The sequence below is a fragment of the Ranitomeya variabilis genome, chromosome 1, assembly GCF_051348905.1.
Source record: "Ranitomeya variabilis isolate aRanVar5 chromosome 1, aRanVar5.hap1, whole genome shotgun sequence".
NCBI classification, from domain to species: Eukaryota; Metazoa; Chordata; class Amphibia; order Anura; family Dendrobatidae; genus Ranitomeya; species Ranitomeya variabilis.
In genome coordinates this window covers 51,015,993-51,040,618 of record NC_135232.1, presented here as the reverse complement: position 1 = coordinate 51,040,618, position 24,626 = coordinate 51,015,993, and the positions used below count along the sequence as shown (strand labels likewise).

The 24,626-nt window shown below is 44.2% G+C and overlaps 1 protein-coding gene across 2 annotated transcripts in view; it reads left to right on the top strand.

Annotated features, from left to right (window-relative positions):
• Positions 1 to 205: 205 nt before the first annotated feature.
• MYO5B (myosin VB) overlaps positions 206 to 24,626 on the top strand; it is a 206,601-nt gene continuing 182,180 nt past the window's right edge. For both annotated transcript variants that reach the window (XM_077283527.1, XM_077283516.1), the window contains exon 1: positions 206 to 371. In XM_077283527.1, the coding sequence (XP_077139642.1) occupies positions 345 to 371 (27 nt within the window). In that variant the 5' untranslated portion in view covers positions 206 to 344. The remainder of the gene's footprint in view (positions 372 to 24,626) is intronic.

The window sequence follows — 24,626 nt, the reverse complement described above, 5'->3', positions numbered from 1 at the left end:
CACGGTGTGTACCTGCACTATATGCTGTGTGATCACGGTGTGTACTGTGCACTATATGCGGTGTGATCACGGTGTGTACTGTGCACTATATGCGGTGTGATCACGGTGTGTACTGAGCACTATATGCGGTGTGATCACGGTGTGTACCGTGCACTATGCTGGGAGCCGCTCTCCTCCCACACCTGTGTAGGGAGCGGCGTGAGGTGGAGCCAGTGGCTGGAGGAGGCGGCAGGAGCCCGGGGACGGGGATTACTCACTGCCGGGACTGGAGGTAAAGGTCGCCGGCAGCGGCGGGAGCCCGGAACACCGTATGGAGAGCGCGCTGTGATCTGCCCGGACCCAGCATGTCAGTGTACGAGCTGTACTCCCGGGTGAGTCCTGACGGCAGACAGCGCCGGCTGCACTGGTCTCACTGGTGACAGCGCCGAGTGCTCTGGTCTCACTGGTGACAGCGCCGGCTGCACTGGTCTCACTGGTGACAGCGCCGGGTGCTCTGGTCTCACTGGTGACAGCGCCGGCTGCACTGGTCTCACTGGTGACAGCGCCGGCTGCACTGGTCTCACTGGTGACAGCGCCGGCTGCACTGGTCTCACTGGTGACAGCGCCGGATACACTGGTCTCACTGGTGACAGCGCCGGGTGCTCTGGTCTCACTGGTGACAGCGCCGGGTGCACTGGTCTCACTGGTGACAGCGCCGGGTGCTCTGGTCTCACTGGTGACAGCGCCGGGTGCACTGGTCTCACTGGTGACAGCGCCGGGTGCACTGGTCTCACTGGTGACAGCACCGGATACACTGGTCTCACTGGTGACGGTGACAGGTGCACTGGTCTCAGTGGTGACAGCGCCGGGTGCACTGGTCTCACTGGTGACAGCGCCGGATACACTGGTCTCACTGGTGACGGTGACAGGTGCACTGGTCTCACTGGTGACAGCGCTGGGTGCACTGGTCTCCCTGGTGACAGCATCGGGTACACTGGTCTCACTGGTGACGGTGACGGGTGCACTGGTCTCACTGGTGACAGCGCTGGGTGCACTGGTCTCACTGGTGACAGCGCCGGATACACTGGTCTCACTGGTGACAGCGCCGGGTGCTCTGGTCTCACTGGTGACAGCGCCGGGTACACTGGTCTCACTGGTGACAGCGCCGGGTGCACTGGTCTCACTGGTGACAGCGCCGGGTGCTCTGGTCTCACTGGTGACAGCGCCGGGTGCTCTGGTCTCACTGGTGACAGCGCCGGATACACTGGTCTCACTGGTGACAGCGCCGGGTGCTCTGGTCTCACTGGTGACAGCGCCGGGTGCACTGGTCTCACTGGTGACAGCGCCGGGTGCACTGGTCTCACTGGTGACAGCACCGGATACACTGGTCTCACTGGTGACGGTGACAGGTGCACTGGTCTCAGTGGTGACAGCGCCGGGTGCACTGGTCTCACTGGTGACAGCGCCGGATACACTGGTCTCACTGGTGACGGTGACAGGTGCACTGGTCTCACTGGTGACAGCGCTGGGTGCACTGGTCTCCCTGGTGACAGCATCGGGTACACTGGTCTCACTGGTGACGGTGACGGGTGCACTGGTCTCACTGGTGACAGCGCTGGGTGCACTGGTCTCACTGGTGACAGCGCCGGATACACTGGTCTCACTGGTGACAGCGCCGGGTGCTCTGGTCTCACTGGTGACAGCGCCGGGTACACTGGTCTCACTGGTGACAGCGCCGGGTGCACTGGTCTCACTGGTGACAGCGCCGGGTGCTCTGGTCTCACTGGTGACAGCGCCGGGTGCACTGGTCTCACTGGTGACAGCGCCGGGTGCACTGGTCTCACTGGTGACAGCGCCGGGTGCTCTGGTCTCACTGGTGACGGGTGCACTGGTCTCACTGGTGACGGGTGCACTGGTCTCACTGGTGACAGCGCCGGGTACACTGGTCTCACTGGTGACAGCGCCGGGTGCTCTGGTCTCACTGGTGACGGGTGCACTGGTCTCACTGGTGACAGCGCCGGGTGCTCTGGTCTCACTGGTGACAGCGCCGGGTGCACTGGTCTCACTGGTGACGGGTGCACTGGTCTCACTGGTGACAGCGCCGGGTACACTGGTCTCACTGGTGACAGCGCCGGGTGCACTGGTCTCACTGGTGACAGCGCCGGGTGCACTGGTCTCACTGGTGACAGCGCCGGGTGCACTGGTCTCACTGGTGACAGCGCCGGGTACACTGGGCTCACTGGTGACAGTGCCGGGTACACTGGTCTCACTGGTGACAGGCTGCCTGTATTGCTGATACAGTGCTGGGTATACTGCCTGTTCTGGGTACACTGTTCGTGCTGGGGGGAGAGAGTGCTGGGCAGTGTCTGACTGGGGTGACAACTGCCCACCAGTAGTATTGACTTTGGGGGGTACCATTTTTCACCTGCAGACAAATAGTACACTATCCCTGTTCACAAGTATATATTGTTGTATAATAATGCTCTGGGTAGTTTGGTTACTGAATGATGTGATGCAGCTTTTTTCTGTACAGAGTGAATTATGCCAAGTACTGCCTATATATACAGTGGTGTCAGGTGCACAGATCTGCACAGGGGCCCATCGGGGGATTCCCCTATTCTGGGGAGATGGTGCCGGGTATGCTGCCTGTGATGGTGAGATGGTGCCGGCTGTACTGCCTGTGCTGGGGAGATGGTGCTGGGTATGCTGCCTGTACTGGGGAGATGGTGCCGGGTATGCTGCCTGTACTGGGGAGATGGTGCTGGGTATGCTGCCTGTGCTGGGGAGATGGTGCTGGGTATGCTGCCTGTACTGGGGAGATGGTGCCGGGTATGCTGCCTGTACTGGGGAGATGGTGCCGGGTATACTGCCTGTACTGGGGAGATGGTGCCGGGTATACTGCCTGTGATGGTGAGATGGTGCCGGGTGTACTGCCTGTGATGGTGAGATGGTGCCGGGTGTACTGCCTGTGCTGGGGAGATGGTGCCAGGTATACTGCCTGTGCTGGGGAAAAGGTGCCGGGTATGCTGCCTGTGCTGGGGAGATGGTGCCGGGTATGCTGCTTCTGCTGGGGAGATGGTGCCATGTATGCTGCCTGTGCTGGGGAGATGGTGCCAAGTATGCTGCCTGTACTTTGGAGATGGTGCCGGGTATGCTGCCTGTACTGGGGAGATGGTGCCGGGTATGCTGCCTGTACTGGGGAGATGGTGCCGGGTATGCTGCCTGTACTGGGGAGATGGTGCCGGGTATGCTGCCTGTACTGGGGAGATGGTGCCGGGTATGCTGCCTGTACTGGGGAGATGGTGCCGGGTATGCTGCCTGTACTGGGGAGATGGTGCCGGGTATGCTGCCTGTACTGGGGAGATGGTGCCGGGTATGCTGCCTGTACTGGGGAGATGGTGCCGGGTATGCTGCCTGTACTGGGGAGATGGTGCCGGGTATGCTGCCTGTACTGGGGAGATGGTGCCGGGTATGCTGCCTGTACTGGGGAGATGGTGCCGGGTATGCCGCCTGTGCTGGGGAGATGGTGCCGGGTATGCCGCCTGTACTGGAGATGATGGTGCCGGGTATGCTGCCTGTACTGGGGAGATGGTGCCGGGTATGCTGCCTGTACTGGGGAGATGGTGCCGGGTATGCTGCCTGTACTGGGGAGATGGTGCCGGGTATGCTGCCTGTACTGGGGAGATGGTGCCGGGTATGCTGCCTGTACTGGGGAGATGGTGCCGGGTATGCTGCCTGTGCTGGAGATGATGATGCTGGGTATGCTGCCTGTGCTGGAGATGATGGTGCTGGGTATGCTGCCTGTGCTGGAGATGATGGTGCCGGTGTACTGCCTGTGCCAGGTATGCCGCCTGCCTCTGAGAGATGGCGCTGAGTACGCCGCCATCACCGACTATTTTTTATTTTTCGCAAACTGCATCTTGGAGCGAAAATACATGTCCTGGGAAAGTAGCTCTTTAGTAAGGTCCTTTATACATTTTAATTCTCTCTATACTGGAATCACCTGTCTGTACTGGGGTCATTCACATCTGTCACCTCTCTGTATTGGGGGTCACTTGTACCTGTCACCATTTTTGCCTTCTTGGCCTTTTTTCATAGAATATGAATGATAACACCAAAACTTTTTCTCCACTCATGGTTAGTGGTTGGGTGAAGCCATTTATTGTCAAACTACTGTGTTTTCTCTTTTTAAATCATAATGACAACCCAAAACATCCGAATGACCCTCATCAAAAGTTCACATACCCCATTTCTTAATACCGCGTATTGCCCCCTCTAACATCAATGGCAGCTTGAAGTCTTTTGTGGTTGTTGTGGATGAGGTTCTTTATTTTCCTAGATGCCAAAGCTGCCCACTCTTCTTGGCAAAAAGCCTCCAGTTCCTGTACATTCCTGGGCTGTCTAGCATGAACTATGCGCTTGAGATCTCCTGAGTGGCTCAATGATATTGAGGTCAGGAGACTGAGATGGCCACTCCAGAACCTTCACTTTGTTTTGCTGTAGCCAATGACAGGTCGACTTGGCCTTGTGTTTTGGAACTTTCTCATGTTGGAACGTCCAAGTACGTCCCATGCGCAGCTTCCGGGCTGACGAGTGCTAATTTGCCTCCAGTATTTGCTGATAACTTGCTGTATTCCTCTTTCCTTCAACTTTGACCAAGTTCACCGAGCCCAAGAAAGCAAAAAATTCTGCCGGGGTATGTAAACTTTTGAGCACAACTGTAGTTCCTTTGTTATCCCGCAGATTACGGGTATAATTCAGCTGTACAATAAATATGAATTATCATTCTGTGCAAATCCTCAAAATTTAAACTTGGGATTTATTTATTAAACTCAGTAAAACTTGAAACAGTTTCCAAAGCAACCAATTATAGTTTTCAGACTGAAAACCAAACCCAGGTCTGATATATCTTATAGCTGAGGGTTTGCTACACTGGCTCAGGACAGATTCTGAACCTTTAGGGGGTACAACTCCATTTTGTTAGCTACTTTGTACCCTACAGTAGTTATTCCAATAATTTAAATTTCATTAGGGAATTGCTGCTTAAGCCATTTTCCCAGGAGCTTCCATTTAAAATTCAGCGTAATGAGCTGAGTTTCTGCATTTTCCGATGTGCTGCTGACTCAGATTGTGTTTAAAGCTTCAGCCTCAGCAGCTGATATTCAGGGAGTGATACGTGGATTAGGAAATAGTCTGACTTTTAAATCTCCTGCTCTTTTAATACTTACTTATATTTGTTGCAATCATCCACCGTCCACAGACAAACCATTGTGGATTCATCAACATGAGTATGGTCACACCTAGAAGAACTGTAGACTATTCTGTCACAACTACTATAATACTGCTATGTACAAGAATATAACTACTATAATAATACTGCCCCTATGTACAAGAATATAACTGCTATGATACTGCTCCTGTGTACAAGAATATAACTACCATAATACTGCCCCTATGTACAAGAATATAACTACTATAATACTGCTCCTATGTACAAGAATATAACTACTATAATACTGCTCCTATGTACAAGAATATAACTGCTATAATACTGCCCCTATGTACAAGAATATAACTACTATAATACTGCCCCCTATGTACAAGAATATAACTACTATAATACTGCCCCTATGTGTGCGGCACGGTGGCACAGTGGTTAGCACTGCAGCCTTTGCAGCGCTGGAGTCCTGGGTTCAAACCCCACCAAGGACAACATCTGCAAAGAGTTTGTATGTTCTCTCCGTGTTTGCGTGGGTTTCTTCTGGGCACTCCGGTTTCCTCCCACATTCCAAAGACATACTGATAGGGAATTTAGATTGTGAGCCCCATCTAGGACAGTGATGATAATGTGTGCAAATTGTAAAGCGCTGCGGAGTATTTTAGCGGCGCTATATAAAAATAAAAGATTATTATTATTACAAGAGTATAACTACTATAAAACTGCCCCTATGTACAAGAATATAACTACTATAATACTGCTCCTATGTATATATAACTATATATATAACTACTATAATACTGCCCCTATGTACAAGAATATACCTACTATAATACTGCTCCTATGTATAAGAATATAACTATTATAATACTGCCCCCCATGTACAAGAATAGAACTATTATAATACTGCCCCTATGTACAAGAATATAACTACTATAATGCTGCCCCTATGTAGAAGAATATAGCTACTATAATTCTGCCCTCTACGTTCCAGAATTGTTACAATCCCAAGATGAGTATTTGCTGAGTTGCAGAATTTCAACATTTCTATACTTTTTTTTCATAGTGTTTTTGTGTCTTTTTTATGTCATATTTTAAATTAAGTTACTTTCTTTTTGACAAAGCGTTATTGATACAGTCATGTTCAGATTACATGCATTGTTAGCATATTCCTGCAGCAGAAGCAGAAAAAAAAGCTTATACGCTTTTTACCTGTGGATTTTCCTCATCTACACATTGCATTGTTCCCTCATCCCTGTCCTGCTATGTGTGGCTCCCCCGTCCTGTTCTGCTATGCGTGGCTTCCCCCCATTTTGTCCTGGTATGCGTGGCTTCCCCGTTTTGTCCTGGTATGTGTGGCTCCTCCGTTTTGTCCTGGTATGTGTGGCTCCCCCGTTTTGTCCTGGTATGTGTGGCTCCCCCGTTTTGTCCTGGTATGTGTGGCGCCCCCGTTTTGTCCTGGTATGTGTGGCTCCCCCGTTTTGTCCTGGTATGTGTGGCTCTCCCGTTTTGTCCTGGTATGTGTGGCTCCCCCGTTTTGTCCTGGTATGTGTGGCTCCCCCGTCCTGTCGTGGTATGTGTGGCACCCCCATCCTGTCCTGGTATGTGTGGCTCCCCCGTTTTGTCCTGGTATGTGTGGCTCCCCCGTTTTGTCCTGGTATGTGTGGCTCCCCCGTTTTGTCCTGGTATGTGTGGCTCCCCCTGTTTTGTCCTGGTATGTGTGGCTCCCCCGTTTTGTCCTGGTATGTGTGGCTCCCCCGTTTTGTCCTGGTATGTGTGGCTCCCCCGTTTTGTCCTGGTATGTGTGGCTCCCCCGTCCTGTCCTGGTATGTGTGGCACCCCCATCCTGTCCTGGTATGTGTGGCTCCCCCATTTTGTCCTGGTATGTGTGGCTCCCCCGTTTTGTCCTGGTATGTGTGGCTCCCCCGTTTTGTCCTGGTATGTGTGGCTCCCGCGTTTTGTCCTGGTATGTGTGGCTCCCCCGTTTTGTCCTGGTATGTGTGGCTCCCCCATTTTGTCCTGGTATGTGTGGCTCCCCCATCCTGTCCTGGTATGTGGCTCCCCTTGTTATATGCATGGCTCCACGGTGCCTCATGGCTCACCCCCCCATCCTACTTACCCTCCTCGTGTGTCCCGGCAGCTCTTTCTTGTTCCTGTGCACAGCGGTTATGTGGTGCCGATTATTAAGGTAATGAATATGGGAGTGGAGACCCGTGCATATTCATAATCTTAGTGAGCGGTACCACGTGACCGCTGAGCACAGGAACAGGAAGAGATGCCGGGACGGAGATGCAGTGACGGAGGGTGAGTATTGATGTCTTCTGGAAGCCAGCAGCTGCAGCTGTAAGGGTATGTGTCCACGTTCAGGATTGCATCAGGATTTGGTCAGGATCTTACATCAGTATTTGTAAGCCAAAACCAGGAGTGGAACAATTAGAGGAAAAGTATAATGGAAACATATGCACCACTTCTGCATTTATCACCCACTCCTGGTTTTGGCTTACAAATACTGATGTAAAATCCTGACCAAATCCTGATGCAATCCTGAACGTGGACACATACCCTTACTGTGCTACAGCCGCCGGCTCCCCGCTCCCGCTTGGCTTTCTGGACAATAACTCGTGTATAAGCCGAGGCTGGCGTTTTCAGCACAAAACAATGTGCTGAAAATCTCAGCTTATACACGAGTATATGCAAAAATATGCAGCTCCAAAAAACTCATTGTGTGAAAAAGTGTTTTCCCCCTTACTAATTTCCCATTCTTCTGCATGTTTGTCACACTTAAATGTTTCAGATCACCAAACAAATGTAAATATTAGACAAAGATAACACAAGTAACCACAAAATGCAGTTTTTAAAGGGAACCTGCTGTATTGCGCACAGTAACCTACAGGCAGGGTCAGATCAGTGCCATTATACTGATTACAATGATACCTGTGATGAAATCTGTCTTGTGGTTGTTGTTCAGTCTTTATTTTCAGTTTTGAGTTAGATATGCTTGTGGTCCAGGGCAGCCTGTGTGGGATCTTCATGTGGTGCTCAGCTCAGATATTCACGTGTATGGCTTCTGACAGATCACTGATCCCTCACTTGAAAAGAAAAAATTCCCTTCTTAAGTCAGGTGCAGGCGGTGGCGCCTGCGCTGCAGCATGATTACATGTGTAATGGGCAGTTCATTGTTTTCATTGATGGTATCCATAAATTCCTGAAAAAAAAAAAATCGGTTTGAAAATGGTGCCGTTGGAGGAGGATTTTTTTTTCTTTATCAAAATGGTGCCGCCTGCGCAGTAGCAGCTATCGGATCACCTCTATATACACTGATAGCTGCTACTGCTCAGGCGCAGCCGGCACCATTTTGAAACCTTTTTTTTTTTTGAGGAATTTATGGATACCATTCAAAGAAAACAATAAACTGCACATTACGCAAGCGATCATGCTGCAGCGTCGGCGCCCGCCTGCTGCAGTATATTATTATTTTTTCAATGTATATATGTACAGTATATTCATTATGTAAAATAGGGGGAAGGTCACTGAGGGATCAGTGACCCATCAGAAGCCATCAGTATGAATAGCTAATCAGAGCATGACATGAAGACCCCCTGACAGGCCGCTGCAAAGCACGGGCATATCATTAACTCAGAACTAAAAATAAAGATTAAACAACCACAAGACGGATTTCATCACCAGGTATTATTGTAATGAGAATAACGGCACCGACCTGACACTGTCTGTAGGTTACTGTGCGCAGTCCTGCTGATAGGTTCCCTTTAAATGAAGGTCTTTATTATTAAGGGAAAAAGAAATCCAAACCTACCTGGGCCCTATGTGAAAAAGTGATTGCCCCCCCTTCCCCCTTAACCCCTTTACCCCCAAGGGTGGTTTGCACGTTAATGACCGGGCCAATTTTTACAATTCTGACCACTGTCCCTTTATGAGGTTATAACTCTGGAACGCTTCAACGGATCTTGGCAATTCTGACATTGTTTTCTCGTGACATATTGTACTTCATGATAGCGGTTAAATTTCTTCGATATAACTTGCGTTTATTTGTGAAAAAAACTGAAATTTGGCGAAAATTTAGAAAATTTCACAATTTTCCAACTTTGAATTTTTATGCCCTTAAATCACAGAGATATGTCACACAAAATACTTAATAGGTAACATTTCCCACATGACTACTTTACATCAGCACAATTTAGGAACCAACATTTTTTTTTGTTAGGGAGTTATAAGGGTTAAAAGTTGACCAGCAATTTCTCATTTTTACAACACTATTTTTTTTTAGGGACCACATCTCATTTGAAGTCATTTTGAGGGGTCTATATGATTTAAAATACCCAAGTGTGACACCATTCTAAAAACTGCACCCCTCAAGGTGCTCAAAACCACATTCAAGAAGTTTATTAACCCTTCAGGTGTTTCACAGGAATTTTTGAATGTTTAAATAAAAATTAACATTTAACTTTTTTTACACAAAATATATTTCAGCTCCAATTTGTTTTATTTTACCAAGGGTAACAGGAGAAAATGGACCCCAAATGTTGTTGTACAATTTGTGTTGAGTACGCTGATACCCCGTATGTGGGGGTAAACCACTGTTTGGGCGCATGGCAGAGCACGGAAGGGAAGGAGCGCCATTTGACTTTTCAATGCACAATTGACTGGAATTGAGATGGAACGCCATGTTGCGTTTGGAGAGCCCCTGATGTGCCTAAACATTGAAACCCCCCACAAGTAACACCATTTTGGAAAGTAGACCCCTTAAGGAACTTATCTAGATGTGTGGTGAGCACTTTGACCCAACAAGTGCTTCACAGAAGTTTATAATGCAGAGCCGTAAAAATAAAAAATCATATTTTTTCACAAAAATTATCTTTTCGCCCCCAAATTTTTATTTTACCAAGGGTAAGAGAAGAAATTGGACCCCAAAAGTTGTTGTGCAATTTGTCCTGAGCACGCCGATACACCATATGTGGGGGTAAACCACTGTTTAGGCGCATAGCAGAGCTCGGAAGGGAAGGAGCGCCATTTGACTTTTCAATGCAAAATTGACTGGAATTAAGATGGGATGCCATGTTGCGTTTGGAGAGCCCCTGATGTGCCTAAACATTAAAAACCCCCACAAGTGACACCATTTTGGAAAGTAGACCCCCTAAGGAACTTATCTAGATGTGTTTTGATAGCTTTGATCCCCCAAGTGTTTCACTACAGTTTATAACGCAGAGCCGTGAAAATAAAAATTCTTTTTTTTTTTCACAAAAATGATTTTTTAGCCCCCAGTTTTGTATTTTCACAAGGGTAACAGGATAAATTGGACCCCAAAAGTTGTTGTCCAATTTATCCTGAGTACGCTGATACCCCATATGTGGGGGGAACCACTGTTTGGGCGCATGGCAGAGCTCGGGAGGGAAGGAGCGCCATTTGGAATGCAGACTTAGATGGATTGGTTTGCAGGCGTCACGTTGCATTTGCAGAGCCCCTGATGTACCCAAACAGTAGAAACCCCCCACAAGTGACCCCATATTGGAAACTAGACCTCCCAAGGAACTTATCTAGATGTGTTGTGGGAACTTTGAACCCCCAAGTGTTTCACTACAGTTTATAACGCAGAGCCGTGAAAATAAAAAATATATTTTTTTTCCACCAAAATTATTTTTTAGCCCGCAAATTTATATTTTGCCAAAGGTAACAAGAGAACTTGCACCCCAAAAGTTGTTGTCCAATTTGTCCCGAGTACGCTGATGCCCCATATGTTGGGGTTAGCCCCTGTTTGGGCGCACGGGAAAGCTGCAGAATTGGCTGGAATTGAGATCGGACGCCATGTCACGTTTGGAGAGCCCCTGATGTGCCTAAACAGTGGAAACTCCCCAATTCTAACTGAAACCCTAATCCAAACACACCCCTAACCCTAATCCCAACGGTAACCCTAACCACACCCCTAACCCTGACACACCCCTAACTCTAATCCCAACCGTAAATGTAATCCAAACCCTAACCCTAACTTTAGCCCCAACCCTAACCCTAACTTTAGCTCCAACTCTAGCCCTAACCCTAGCCCTAGCCCTAACCCTAGCCCTAACCCTAATGGGAAAATGGAAATAAATACATTTTTTAAATTTTATAATTTTTCTCTAACTAAGGGGGTGATGAAGGGGGGTTTGATTTACTTTTATAGCATTTTTTATAGCGGATTTTTATGATTTTTATAGCAAAAAAGTTTTTGCGTCTCCACATTTTGAGACCTATAATTTTTCCATATTTTGGTCCACAGAGTCATGTGAGGTCTTGTTTTTTGCGGGACGAGTTGACGTTTTTATTGGTGACAGTTTTTGATCGCTTTTTATTCCGATTTTTGTGAGGCAGAATGAAAAAAAAACAGCTATTCATGAATTTCTTTTGGGGGGGCGTTTATACCGTTCCACGTTTGGTAAAATTGATAAAGCAGTTTTATTCTTCGGGTCAGTACGATTACAGCGATACCTCATTTATATCATTTTTTTATGTTTTGGCGCTTTTATACGATAAAAACTATTTTATAGAATAAATAATTATTTTGGCATCGCTTTATTCTGAGGACTATAACTTTTTTATTTTTTCTTTGATGACGCTGTATCACGGCTCGTTTTTTGCGGGACAAGATGACGTTTTCAGCGGTACCATGGTTATTTATATCCGTCTTTTGATCGCGTGTTATTCCACTTTTTGTTCGGCGGTATGATAATAAAGCGTTGTTTTTTGCCTCGTTTTTTTTTTCCCTATGGTGTTCACTAGTGGGACAGTTTTATAGGTTGGACGCGGCGATACTAAATATGTATACTTTTATTGTTTTTTTTTTAATTTAGATAAAGAAATGTATTTATGGGAATAATAAATATATATATATATATATATATATTTTATTTTTTTTACACATGTGGAAATTTTTTTTTTCACAGTTTTACTTTGTCCCGGGGGGGGGGGGACATCACAGCTTGCGCAGCACTCTGTCAGATCGGCGATCTGACTTACAGTGCTGCAGGCTTACCGAGCGCCTGCACTGAGCAGGCACTTGGTAAGCCACCTCCCTCCCTGCAGGACCCGGATGCCGCGGCCATTTTGGATCCGGGGACTGCAGGGAGAGGAGGTAAGAGACCCTCGGAGCAACGCGATCATATCGCGTTGCTCCGGGGGTCTCGGGGAAGCACGCAGGGAGCACCCTCCCTGCGCGATGCTTCCCTATACCGCCGGCACACCGCGATCATGTTTGATCGCGGTGTGCCGGGGGTTAATGTGCCAGGGGCGGTCCGTGACCGCTCCTGGCACATAATGCCGAATGTCAGCTGTGATTTTTAATGGAGGCCCAAGCAATTATTAGGTTTAGGGGGCAATCACTTTTTTCACACAGGGCCCTGTAGGTTTGGATTTATGTTTCCCTTAATAATAAAGACCTTCATTTAAAAACTACTTTTTGTGATTACTTGTGTTATCTTTGTCTAATATTTACATTTGTTGAGTGATCTGAAATATTTAATTGTGATAAACATGCAAAAGAATAGGAAATCAGGAAGGGGACAAACACTTTTTCACACCACTGTAGATGAGCAGTGAAGGCCTCTTCAGTGGAATCACTGGGGAATGCAATTGGGCGGCTTTGAATACTTGTGACAACAAGAGATCAGATGGGACGCAGCTCGACAGGTGTGCACAGCGAAAGCGGAAGTAGGGGAAGTAGTTTCGATTAATGTGCCAGGGATCGTAGATAATGTGTCCTTCGCCCCGTGAGCCACTGTTGCCTCTGACTTTTTGTGAATGATGTGTAATGGATCTGCCGCTCAGATTGGGGCCGTCGGTTTGGCCGCAAAACAGGTTTTCTCACCGTGTGCCTGTTGTCGGCACTGAATTGATTAGACGTTTACAGAAAACAGCGCAGCTTGTGTGGCCGTCCCTAATAATTGTGGATTTGCTTCAGGGACTGATGTTGCTAAGCTGCCGGTGCAATTTATAACCTGCAAGCTGGGACTCTGACCAGACACCTACTGCTGTGCCTCATAAAGAGACAGTACACCTGAAATCTGTCTTGGCGCCATTTGTAATGCTGAATATTGTTCTGTTATCAGCCAATACAGGCTAAATATAGCATAGCGGTCTTTAACAGGTGCCGCAAAACACCCTGCCCTTTAATTTTTGGGGACTGCACTTCCGTCACAAGCTCTTCTTTACTTTTATAAACAGACTACTTTACGGTTAGTGGCCCTTTAAATGTAACTATATACAGGTGTGACGGACATTTTTTTAATACTATTCTCATATACGGTATATGTGTATTGAAACTTTCTGTGTTCTTATAAGAGCTTTTGTAGCTTTTTTTGGTTCGGTGTACTTTTGCTGTAAAAAGCAATCAAAACATGATTTATACCATAAAACGGTATCAATAAAAATTACAGCTCATCAACAGGCAGAAAACAAGTCCTCATGCCGATCCATGAACATAAAAATAAAATGGATACAGATCTCAAAAAATGCTGATGCAGGCCAAAAATAGTAAAATATATAGAATTTCTGTGTATAAAATATATAGAATTTTGGGGTATTGACTCAGAAAAGATATATATTTTTGTACCGTGTTAGCCAGTAGATAGAATAATATTTTTAATGGCTAAAGATGAAAAGACGGTAACCTGTAATAAATTTGTTTGGGATTTTTTTTTTATATATATAGATCTCAGAAATATATCTATATATATATATATATATATATATATATATATATATATATATATATATATATATATATATATATATATATATATATATATATATATATAATATTTTTTTTTCATCATCTGGTCCGGGTTGCTAACCATCGAGAAATTTGTATTTGTGGACAGTCAGTAAATATAGGGCACTATTTTTTTTTTTAAACTGAAGAAAATTATTCATATTTATTTTTACAGTAATTATCATTATTTTAAGTTTACATTTTTCAGCGTTATGTGTTGGAGACGTTGATCACTTAGAAAAAGATAATAAATCATTATGATTATTTGTGCCTGTAAAAAAAAATATTGTCTGTCTGTGATCTCCATCCACAAAAAGTAAAAAGTAAAGATTGCAACCCTGCGTCTGATAGATGTTCTTCATTGCTCCTCTGTGTAAAAGTTGTATTTGGCAGCTCCCCAGATTTCTTCAGAACCTGTCGATATAGAGGAGGTTAATGCCAGTAGTGCCGTCTGCCTCATTATTACAGCCCATGCCAGCCATGATACCACGTTACCTCAGTACAGGTCCAGCAGGGTGCCCAGCGCTGCCACACAGGGATGCCCGCAGCCTCGACATCTGTTACTGTCTTGTATCTCATTAGTTTTTAAGTCGTCTCAGACAGTAGGGTTAATTAAGGTAACACTGTCATCCTTCATTACCGTCGAGGTGACTTATTTAATGGCCTTTAATGACCTATTAACATTTGCAATGGTGGAATGCACAGGATGACTACACCATGGGCCAGGTATTTGGGTTTGGCCATTGAGAAAGATAGAAAATATAATAATAGACCATGTCCTTTACGTTAAAAATGTGAAAACCGGTTGTGATTATCTTACTTCTACGCTGAGATATCATTGATGGAAATTACAGGCCCAAAGCCTGAGGCAGCACTACTGGAGATGTGCTAATACTTCCTGATTAGGCTTGGTGTCATGGAGACCTTATCACTGCTTACGACCTCCTACCTGGTGTGAATAGTGGCAGTTTTATGTGTGGACATTGGTATATATGGTAATTTTGACCTGTACCTGGCCTCCATGACAACACTGTAGGCCGCATTTTCTTTTCTACATATTTGCCAATGGTTTTGGAATCACAAAGTGCAGGGTTATCTGGTCTAACAATCTCCTGAGATTTGTAGGAAGCGGGTGACATGCCTCCATGATCAGTTCTCCTAAACCCTATACGGCCTGGTGGTTTTTCATCTTTTGCTTTTTTTTTCCCCTCATTTTCAAGAACCACACGCTTTGTATTTTGTTTTGTTTGTTTTTTTTTTGTCTACCTAGATGTGTGAGCGTATGTATTTTGTCAGGACGAGTTGTAGTTTTGAATGACACCATTTATTTTACCATATAATGTACTGAAAAATAAAAATAAAACTCAAAATGCAGTGAAATGTAAAAAAAAAAAAAACAACAAAAAAACCCTGGATTCCGCCATAGTTTTTGGGGTTCTTTTTCTGCGCGTTAAAAATGACCTCTTTCCATGAGTGTCCAGGTCCGTACAATTATAGCAATGCCTGATATCGGGGTTTCTTTCTGCTTATTTTTTTCTGAGTTGTGGCACAGCGGACGTTTTTGTTGATTAGACCGTTTTTTTTTTAAATTTTATTGCAATTTTTTTTTTTTTTTTAGTGCATAGACCATAAAAAAAAAAATAAGCAGAACTCTTTGAGTTTTGACTTTTTTATTTTTTTTCCTTTTTTATTTTTTTTATATTGTTTATTGTTTGGGTTAATTTTAAACTTTGATCATACTGTTATGGATGCCGCAATACCACATTATTTTTTAATTTTAATTTTTTTAATATTAATTGAGAAAATGGGGGTTGTTTTGAAAAATGTAAAAATTAAAAGCTTATGAACCAATCTACGGGACTGAAACCTGTGATTGCGTCTTCTATATTTTGCACTACAACAGTGATGTAATTTATAGAATAGGAGAAACATGGCAACCCATCGGTTCTTCGCTATTGCCGATTGGAGCTGGTTCATATTTTGGCCCCTAAAATGTTATTGACAACTAAGTCGTATCACAAAAGTATTGCAAATAAAAGCATTTTACTTTTTTTTTTTTTTACTATTGGCAAAAGGGAAAGTTGGCTGTGACAGGAAGGAGTTAAATGAAAAAATGCTTTAAACTAATAAAACAATTAAATCGAAAATGGAGGGATGATGACATTTCTATTAAGGAAAGCTTTCTCTGTTGCCCATAGCAACCAATCACAGTACAGCTTTCATTTAAAATTCTGCTCTTGTAACATGAAAGCTGCGCTGTGATTGGTTGCTATGGGCAGAGAGACCGTTTCATAAATCTGCCCCAATATGTGTGTGTATGACAATAGTGTTTATTGAGAAGTGGAGTTTTCCTTCAATTAAAGGGGAAGTGTCTTTAGCCTGTACTCCATTGGGGACAGTAACTGAGGACACCGCAGTGTGTTGACATAGCTGTGTCCATGGTTGCAGCTCCCAGAATGACGACATATGTCGATTCAATGTTGGTTGGATCTGGGCCGAAAAAATACATGAAACCTCTCGTTATCTGTGTGGTTGGGGGTAAATGAGCAAGAAAAGCGCAGCACAAAGTCAGGAGCTGAGCTGCCTCCATACATGGCAGGTGCCGGCTGTATTGATCACTGCTGTTTAACCACTGCAGTGCCGCTGCCGATCTCAGTGCTGCGCCGCTTTCGGCATCCATCGCGCCAGAACCCTGCAGAAGGAACCCGCCGTTGCCACCTTTGTGCTCCCAAGATTCCCAGCCAGTGACACGGCTCCATAAGGAAATTCTTAACCCCTTAGTGACGGAGCCAAATTTTTGAAATCTGACCAGTGTCACTTTATGTGCTAATAACTCTGCAACGCTTCAACAAATCCCAGAGATTTTGAAATTTATTTTTTCATGACATATTATACTTTATGATAATAGTAAATTTAGGTCAATATGTTTTGTGTTTATTTATAAAAAATATCAAAAATTTTAGAAAAATGTTCAAAAATTAGCAATTTTCAAAATTTGAATGATTATCCCTTTAATCCAGATGGTAAAACCACAGCAAACCATTAATAAATAACATTTCCCACATGTCGGGTTTACATCAGCACCATCTGTAAAATGTTCTTTTATTTTGGTAGCATTTTAGGAGGATTAAAAATGTAGCAGCAATTTTTCAAGAAAATTTACAAAATTTATTTTTTTAGAAACTTATCCATGTTTGAAGTGACTTTAGGGGTCTCATATATTGGGAAACCCCCAACGTAATATCATTTTTAAATCAGCACCCCCAGACGTATTGAAAACTGCAGTCAGGTAGTTTATTAACTCTTCAGGTGCGTTACAGAAATTAATGCAAAGTGGCATGACAGAAATGAAAATGTGTATTTTTATCACCTAAATGTCTCTAACTTCTGAACAGATTACTACAGCCGTTAGATTCTTAGGCCACTATTTGGTCATGAATTGCCATCGCAAACATCAGGACCACAAAATCATGATCTGAGGGCACCAATTTGGATAAAGAGGAATCCCCCACACTCTGTTAACCATTTATAATGATGTAGTCACTACTGACAGCAGCATCTAAGGGGTTAAACAGATATGGACGGTGCAAACACTGATGATGGCTGATGCAGCAAGTTGTCAGCTATAGTGTACAGCCAACAGCTGCTGGATTGTCACCTGTATGGGGATGCTATTCTCTTATATCTCAGGTCAGTTAAAAGACGTATTGGCTGTCACTAAGGGGTTAAATGCTCAATATACTCCCAATAATGTTATGTTGCTGTAGAACAAGCGGGCCGCAGCCTCAAGCCCCCTAGAGAGGGGTATACGATAACAGAATAAAATGAAAAAAAAAAAAAAGTTTTGAAAAAATATAAAATATATAGATAGATATACATAAACATATTTTGTCTCAACACAACCGATGGATCAGTATATAAAATGATTGAATACCGTATATATACGGTAAGGTCCATAAAGGGGGGGGGGGAAAGTGAGATGCTAGAAAGGACATATTTCGTTCAGCGCATATACCGCACTTGGCGACCGTCCTGGGTGAGTCGGCCTCCCGTTACTTTATTTTAATCATTTCGGAGGCAGATTTATGTCCCGGCCCCTCCATTGTTCTCTGCAGTCGTTGCAGAAAGCGCTGATAGCAGCACGGAGCGGCGGTAGAATGGTAATATCACTATCTGATTTCTATCCCAGAAGCGGCAGCACCGTCACACGTTACTGGCAGCGTCTTCACCACGTTCTGCCAAATTCCTGCAGTTAACATCCCTGCGGGACGGAAGCAGCAGTTACATCGGGGGATTTCTTCTCCATAAAACATGTGTAATAGTAATATTTGTATAGTCATCACATTACATCAGAACATGATGGTCATATAGGGATCAGCGGCGCTAAACAGACACTGCTTATCTATTCTCATCTGTAACAGATTACTCGAGCATCATGGCGTCACTAGCTGCTGCAGAACTTCATAATACACATCTCAGCTCCTGCAGAACCTCATAACGCACATCTCAGCTGCTGCCGAACCTCAAAATGCACATCTCCGCTCCTGCAGAACCCCATAATGCAGATCTCAGCTGCTGCAGAACCTCATAACGCACATCTCAGCTGCTGCCGAACCTCAAAATGCACATCTCCTCTGCTGCAGAACCTCACAATGCACTCCTCAGCTGCTGCAGAACCTCATAATTACACTCCTCAGCCCAGGTTATTTTACTTGCCCATTTTTCCTGCTTCCATCACATCAACATCATAATGAATAGATCTACCAATAGATTGATGTGAATAAATGGATTCCTGTTCTTTATAAAACCTACTTCTACTCTGGGCACTGACCCGCCAGGTCACCAGATGTAAAACAAATCTATCACCAGGATTCACGTACATTAATAAATAGATCCCTCAGACCTGATGACGTTGGTGTAGTTATATTGTAAGTCTATGGCTATATAATCTGTAAAATGTATTTTTAGGCAGGGAAATGTTTAGAATACAGCCCCTCTGACGTGGATAAGCGTAGTAAGTATACCAGCTTTATCAGGTGTCATGGGTTTACCGCGACCAAGTGGGGCCAGAACACCGCAGCGTCTGATTTAGCAAATACTGCACTGATTAGAAGCACTTCTCCCTCATATTTAATGGTGCAAGTTTCTGTTAGCAGTGCAGGGGTTAAACCGCTCAGCTTAGAGTCCTCTGTAGCTTCCTGCTTGGATAATCTCAGCTCTTCAGTGTTGGCCACTCCTGACTCCTGATCTCTGGCAATCTGTATTGCTAATGTTAGTTTTGTTGTACTGCCTTGTGTGGAGTGGAGAAGTTGGTTGTTGGTAGAGGCGTTTGGAGTGTTGATCTGTGATTGTTGCTTTGTGTTTCTGCTGTGTGCGATTCCTCAAACTCTACTATGTTGTTTATCTCCTTTTTCTCTCTGGTGTTCCTCTCTGTTGTCTGTGAGTGCATATTTGTAAGTTTAGTGTTTTAATTTATCCCTGTACATCCCCCCTTGTTAGTCTGGGTTGTGTATTAGTATACACTACTACTCCCCACTTCCCTGAGTGGAAAAGAGGGCAGATATAGGTCTGATTCAGGAGTTCAGCAAGGTACGTGGCCCCAACGTTTTCACCATCAAAAGTAATCCGGGGAACAGGCATAGGGCATCTAGCAATCTAGGGCACCCCTATTAGGGACACAAAAGGAGACCCTGGCCCTGGGTAATCCAACAACAGTGTTGTGACATCAGGTCTAAGAGATCTGTTAAATAAATTAAAGTTAGCATTATGAAATCTGCAGAGATGTCTGCTTTAACACCCATTCCTGACATAATGGATGAGGTGTGCGTTATAAGGTTCTGCAGCAGCTAAGAAATGTTAGACCGAAATAAAAAATGCAATACAAAAATCAAATTGGTGCCAATAAAAGCTTCAGCTCAGTGCACAAAAACAAGCCCTCGCCCAGCTCCATCAACCGGAAAAATAAGTTACAAGTCTTGGACAGTGGGGACAAAAAACTTTAAAAAAAAAATAAAAAAAAAAATCAGATTTTTTTTGTTAAACTCTAAAATAGATATAATATAGCTATGAAAGTTTATCACCATAATCAGACTGACTTGGAGAATTACGTTTCCTGGTCGTGACCTCCTGTAAAATAAAAATAAGTGTCAGAATTACGGTACATTTTTAAAAATTATTTTTGCACCATACTTCTTTTTTTTAAGGGCATTTTATGGTAAAATGACTGATGTCATTCAAATCTACAACTCGTCTTGCAAACTAAAATCAAGCCTTTTGTTGCCGAAAAAAAAAAAAAAAAAGAATGTCTGGAAAAAAAAAAACAAAAGCAAAAAATTGAAAGTTTGCTTCAGCAAGAAAGGGCTTAAAGGGATATTCTCACCAGGTTTTACCACAGGGGAGCCGTGTCTTACAGAGGGAACTGTACTGTTACGTATTGAGGAGGGTCCGGAGCTCGGACAACCACATCCCTAATACGGTTTATCATCACGAGAGCAATTTTCATTTCTAGTTTTCTTCCTTTCTTGATGATTTTCTGTCTGGAGCCTCCTGGTATCGCTGAGTACCGTGTCATGGATGTGGATGGAGAGTTATTCTTGTTGACCTACTACACTTTTTTAAATTATTTTTTAATAAGTACAAGAATTCAATGTTTCACAACACTTTTCTGCATTCACCGAAATTTCTTGCATGGTAACTGTAAGTGGGTCAGCCTTCAGCATGATTCAGTGAGCAGATTGTGTGGTAATATGGTGGCTCTATGTGCTGCTTCCTAGGGCCCGGAGCCAGGCTGGTCCCTGACAATGACATGAGCCATTATTCCCATCTACTCCTGTGCAGCTGGCATTCCTAAATGGGAAACTGATTAAGCTGACTTTCCCCCAGGCGTCGCTCCAAAGACCATTCTGCAGATTTATTAGTAAAGTGTACTTACTTTTTTCATTTAAAAAGTTCCTCTACATTTAATATACTAGATTACAACCTAATTGATCATCTTTGTACTTTGTATTCATTAGTGATCCTGTACTGATCCCGAGTTACATCCTGCATTATACCCCAGAGCTGCACTCACTATTCTGCTGGTGCAGTCACTGTGTACATACATTACATTACTGATCCCGAGTTACATCCTGTACTATACCCCAGAGCTGCACTCACTATTCTGCTGGTGCAGTCACTGTGTACATACATTACTGATCCTGTACTGATTCAGAGTTACATCCTGTATTATACCCCAGAGCTGCACTCACTATTCTGCTGGTGCAGTCACTGTGTACATACATTACATTACTGATCCTGTACTGATCCAGAGATACATCCTGTATTATACCCCAGAGCTGCACTCACTATTCTGCTGGTGCAGTCACTGTGTACATACATTACATTACTGATCCTGAGTTACATCCTGTATTATACCCCAGAGCTGCACTCACTATTCTGCTGGTGCAGTCACTGTGTACATACATTACATTACTGATCCTGAGTTACATCCTGTAGTATACTCCAGAGCTGCACTCACTATTCTGCTGGTGCAGTCACTGTGTACATACATTACATTACTGATCCTGAGTTACATCCTGCATTATACCCCAGAGCTGCACTCACTATTCTGCTGGTGCAGTCACTGTGTACATACATTACATTATTGATCCTGAGTTACATCCTGTATTATACTCCAGAGCTGCACTCACTATTCTGCTGGTGCAGTCACTGTGTACATGCATTACATTACTGATCCTGAGTTACATCCTGTATTATAGTCCAGAGCTGCACTCACTATTCTGCTGGTGCAGTCACTGTGTACATACATTACATTACTGATCCTGAGTTACATCCTGTATTATAGTCCAGAGCTGCACTCACTATTCTGCTGGTGCAGTCACTGTGTACATACATTACATTACTGATTCTGAGTTACATCCTGTATTATACCCCAGAGCTGCACTCACTATTCTGCTGGTGCAGTCACTGTGTACATACATTACTGATCCTGAGTTACACCCTGTATTATACCCCAGAGCTGCACTCACTATTCTGCTGGTGGAGTCACTGTGTACATACATTACTGCTCCTGAGTTACATCCTGTATTATACTCCAGAGCTGCACTCACTATTCTGCTGCTGCAGTCACTGTGTACATACCTTACATTACTGATCCTGAGTTACATCCTGTATTTTACTCCAGAGCTGCACTCACTATTCTGTTGGTGGAGTCACTGTGTGCATACATTACAGTACTGATCCTGAGTTACATCCTGTATTATACTCTTATACTCCAGAGCTGCACTCACTATTCTGCTGGTGCAGTCACTGTGTACATACATTACATTACTGATCCTGAGTTACATCCTGTGTTATACTCCAGAGCTGCGCTCACTATTCTGCTGGTGCAGTCACTGTGTACATACATTACATTACTGATCCTGAGTTACATCCTGTGTTATACTCCAGAGCTGCGCTCACTATTCTGCTGGTGCAGTCACTGTGTACATACACTGTGTTCCGTCCCCTCATTTACACTCTTCCTCATCAACTCCCCAAATGTTGATGGATAACTCTCGCTTTGGAGCGCTGCCTGTTAAAAAATTAAAGTCAAATGTTCACTTGTAGAGCAAAAGCAAAAAAACAGTATAAATACCCTCCCCCCCACCCCCCTGCAGTGTAGATATTGCTCGGGCTCTTCAGTGTCCTCTGTATCCACTTCATTCATTGCAGGACGCTGGGACTTTCACAAGCCTCCGCATCAAATGTCAGTGCACAATGAAGAGCGCAGTTCCCTATAGGGTCAGGTAGCCGGAGGCTTGTACCGAACACTTGAAGGTTCCTGCAGACATTCCACTAGGCTGAGACGACGACGTCCTTTAACCTCGGACACTCCCAAATTTTGTGCAAAGCATAAATGCATAAATCCATGTCATGTAAATGAGTCTTTGCATATGAAAATGAGGTAGAGTCGTCTTCACAGCGATGTCTCGGAGTTTTCTTGCGCCTGGTAGTTTATAGATCTGGCGTCCGGTGTAACGTGACTCGTTGTATGTTGCTGATTCTTTTGACATTAGCAGACAAGTAATACATCCGAATTCATAGTGCGGCTCGTTCGGCTGCTTTTCCTCTCCATTCACAACAGCAAAGGGTTTGGGACATAAATCTGAGACTTTTATGGCATATTTGTGAATATTTTGTGCTCTCCCTTTATATATTTTTTACTTAGTGTGAATGCCGCTGTTCTCCTGAATCCGGCGATGTTTTTCTTTAGTTCCTGCGCCTCTCCGTTCCTGACATATGGCCCTCTCTTCCATGTATATAAATCTAGCCTTGTTTTTCAAATAGGTGTGGTCCTCATGGAAACACCCACTTGGCTAAAAGGCTAGCTTTATATACAGAAAGAAGACAGGACCGTATCTCAGGAACAGAGAGGCGCAGAAACGAAAGAGTAACAGCGCCGGATTCAGGAGAACAGCGGCATTTACACCAGATAGAAAATAAAATATAACATAATTATGGCAAATGACTGGTCCTCTTCAAGAATCAGCACTTGTGCCATTTTATTATGGACGGTCAGTGAATTTCACCATCTGACATTCGACATGGTCGTAGTCCTGGTCCCTTGTGATGTGAAGTGTTTAGCAGTTTCATACTGAAAAATGGCGCCGTGTCATGTGACATGAAGAATCCATAACAGAAGTGACTGTGTTGGTTTCTGATAAAATGACGAAAGTCGGGAATATGTTTATTTCTCTGTGAGATCCTGGGCAGACGCCTTCACGTTTCATGTTCTCTGCATAAAAATATTTCCATTATTGATCAATATGATTGAGATGAAAGTGTTTCCTCTGAACTCGGCGTGTCAGCCACCGGGGCTCAAAGCCGAGCCGCAGCTAAAGAAACATGAAACATCGGAGGTGCAGAGAGGAGACGCTGCTGAAGAACACACACTCATTCCAATGATCAATAGCGTGGGCTCCGACTCCACAGTTCTAACATGTGAGCGGTGCCGATTCCTGAATATTCCTGTGCATCTGGCAGACGCGAAATCATTGTCAGACTTTATCGTGTTTGACTTAAATCAGGTTTAGCGCATTGGGTTTATGGTAATTGTGCATAACTGACCATCACAGCACAGAGTATTTCAGTTGAGAATATACGTAGGTGTGTGTGTGTGTGTATGAGTGTACAGTAATACAATAATTAATGATTGTTTTGTTTACTCAGTGAAAGTTTCTGAAAAGCTGCTGGCCAAATAGTGAGACCTGGTGTACAATGGAGAACGGTGGTAAAGGGCCTGTCCATCTTTAAATTAAAAAAATACATGATACATTGTAAAAACATATTTCTCATCTTGCACTTGTTACTGTTTTTTTTACTTCCTGTATTATGCTCCAGAGCTGCACTCACTATTCTGCTGGTGCAGTCACTGTGTACATACATTACATTGCTGATCCTGTACTGATCCTGAGTTACATCCTGTATTATACCCCAGAGCTGCACTCACTATTCTGCTGGTGCAGTCACTGTGTACAGACATTACATTACTGATCCTGAGTTACATCCTATATTATACTCCAGAGCTGCACTCACTATTCTGCTGGTGCAGTCACTGTGTACATACATTACATTACTGATCCTGTACTGATCCTGAGTTACATCCTGTATTATACTCCAGAGCTGCATTCA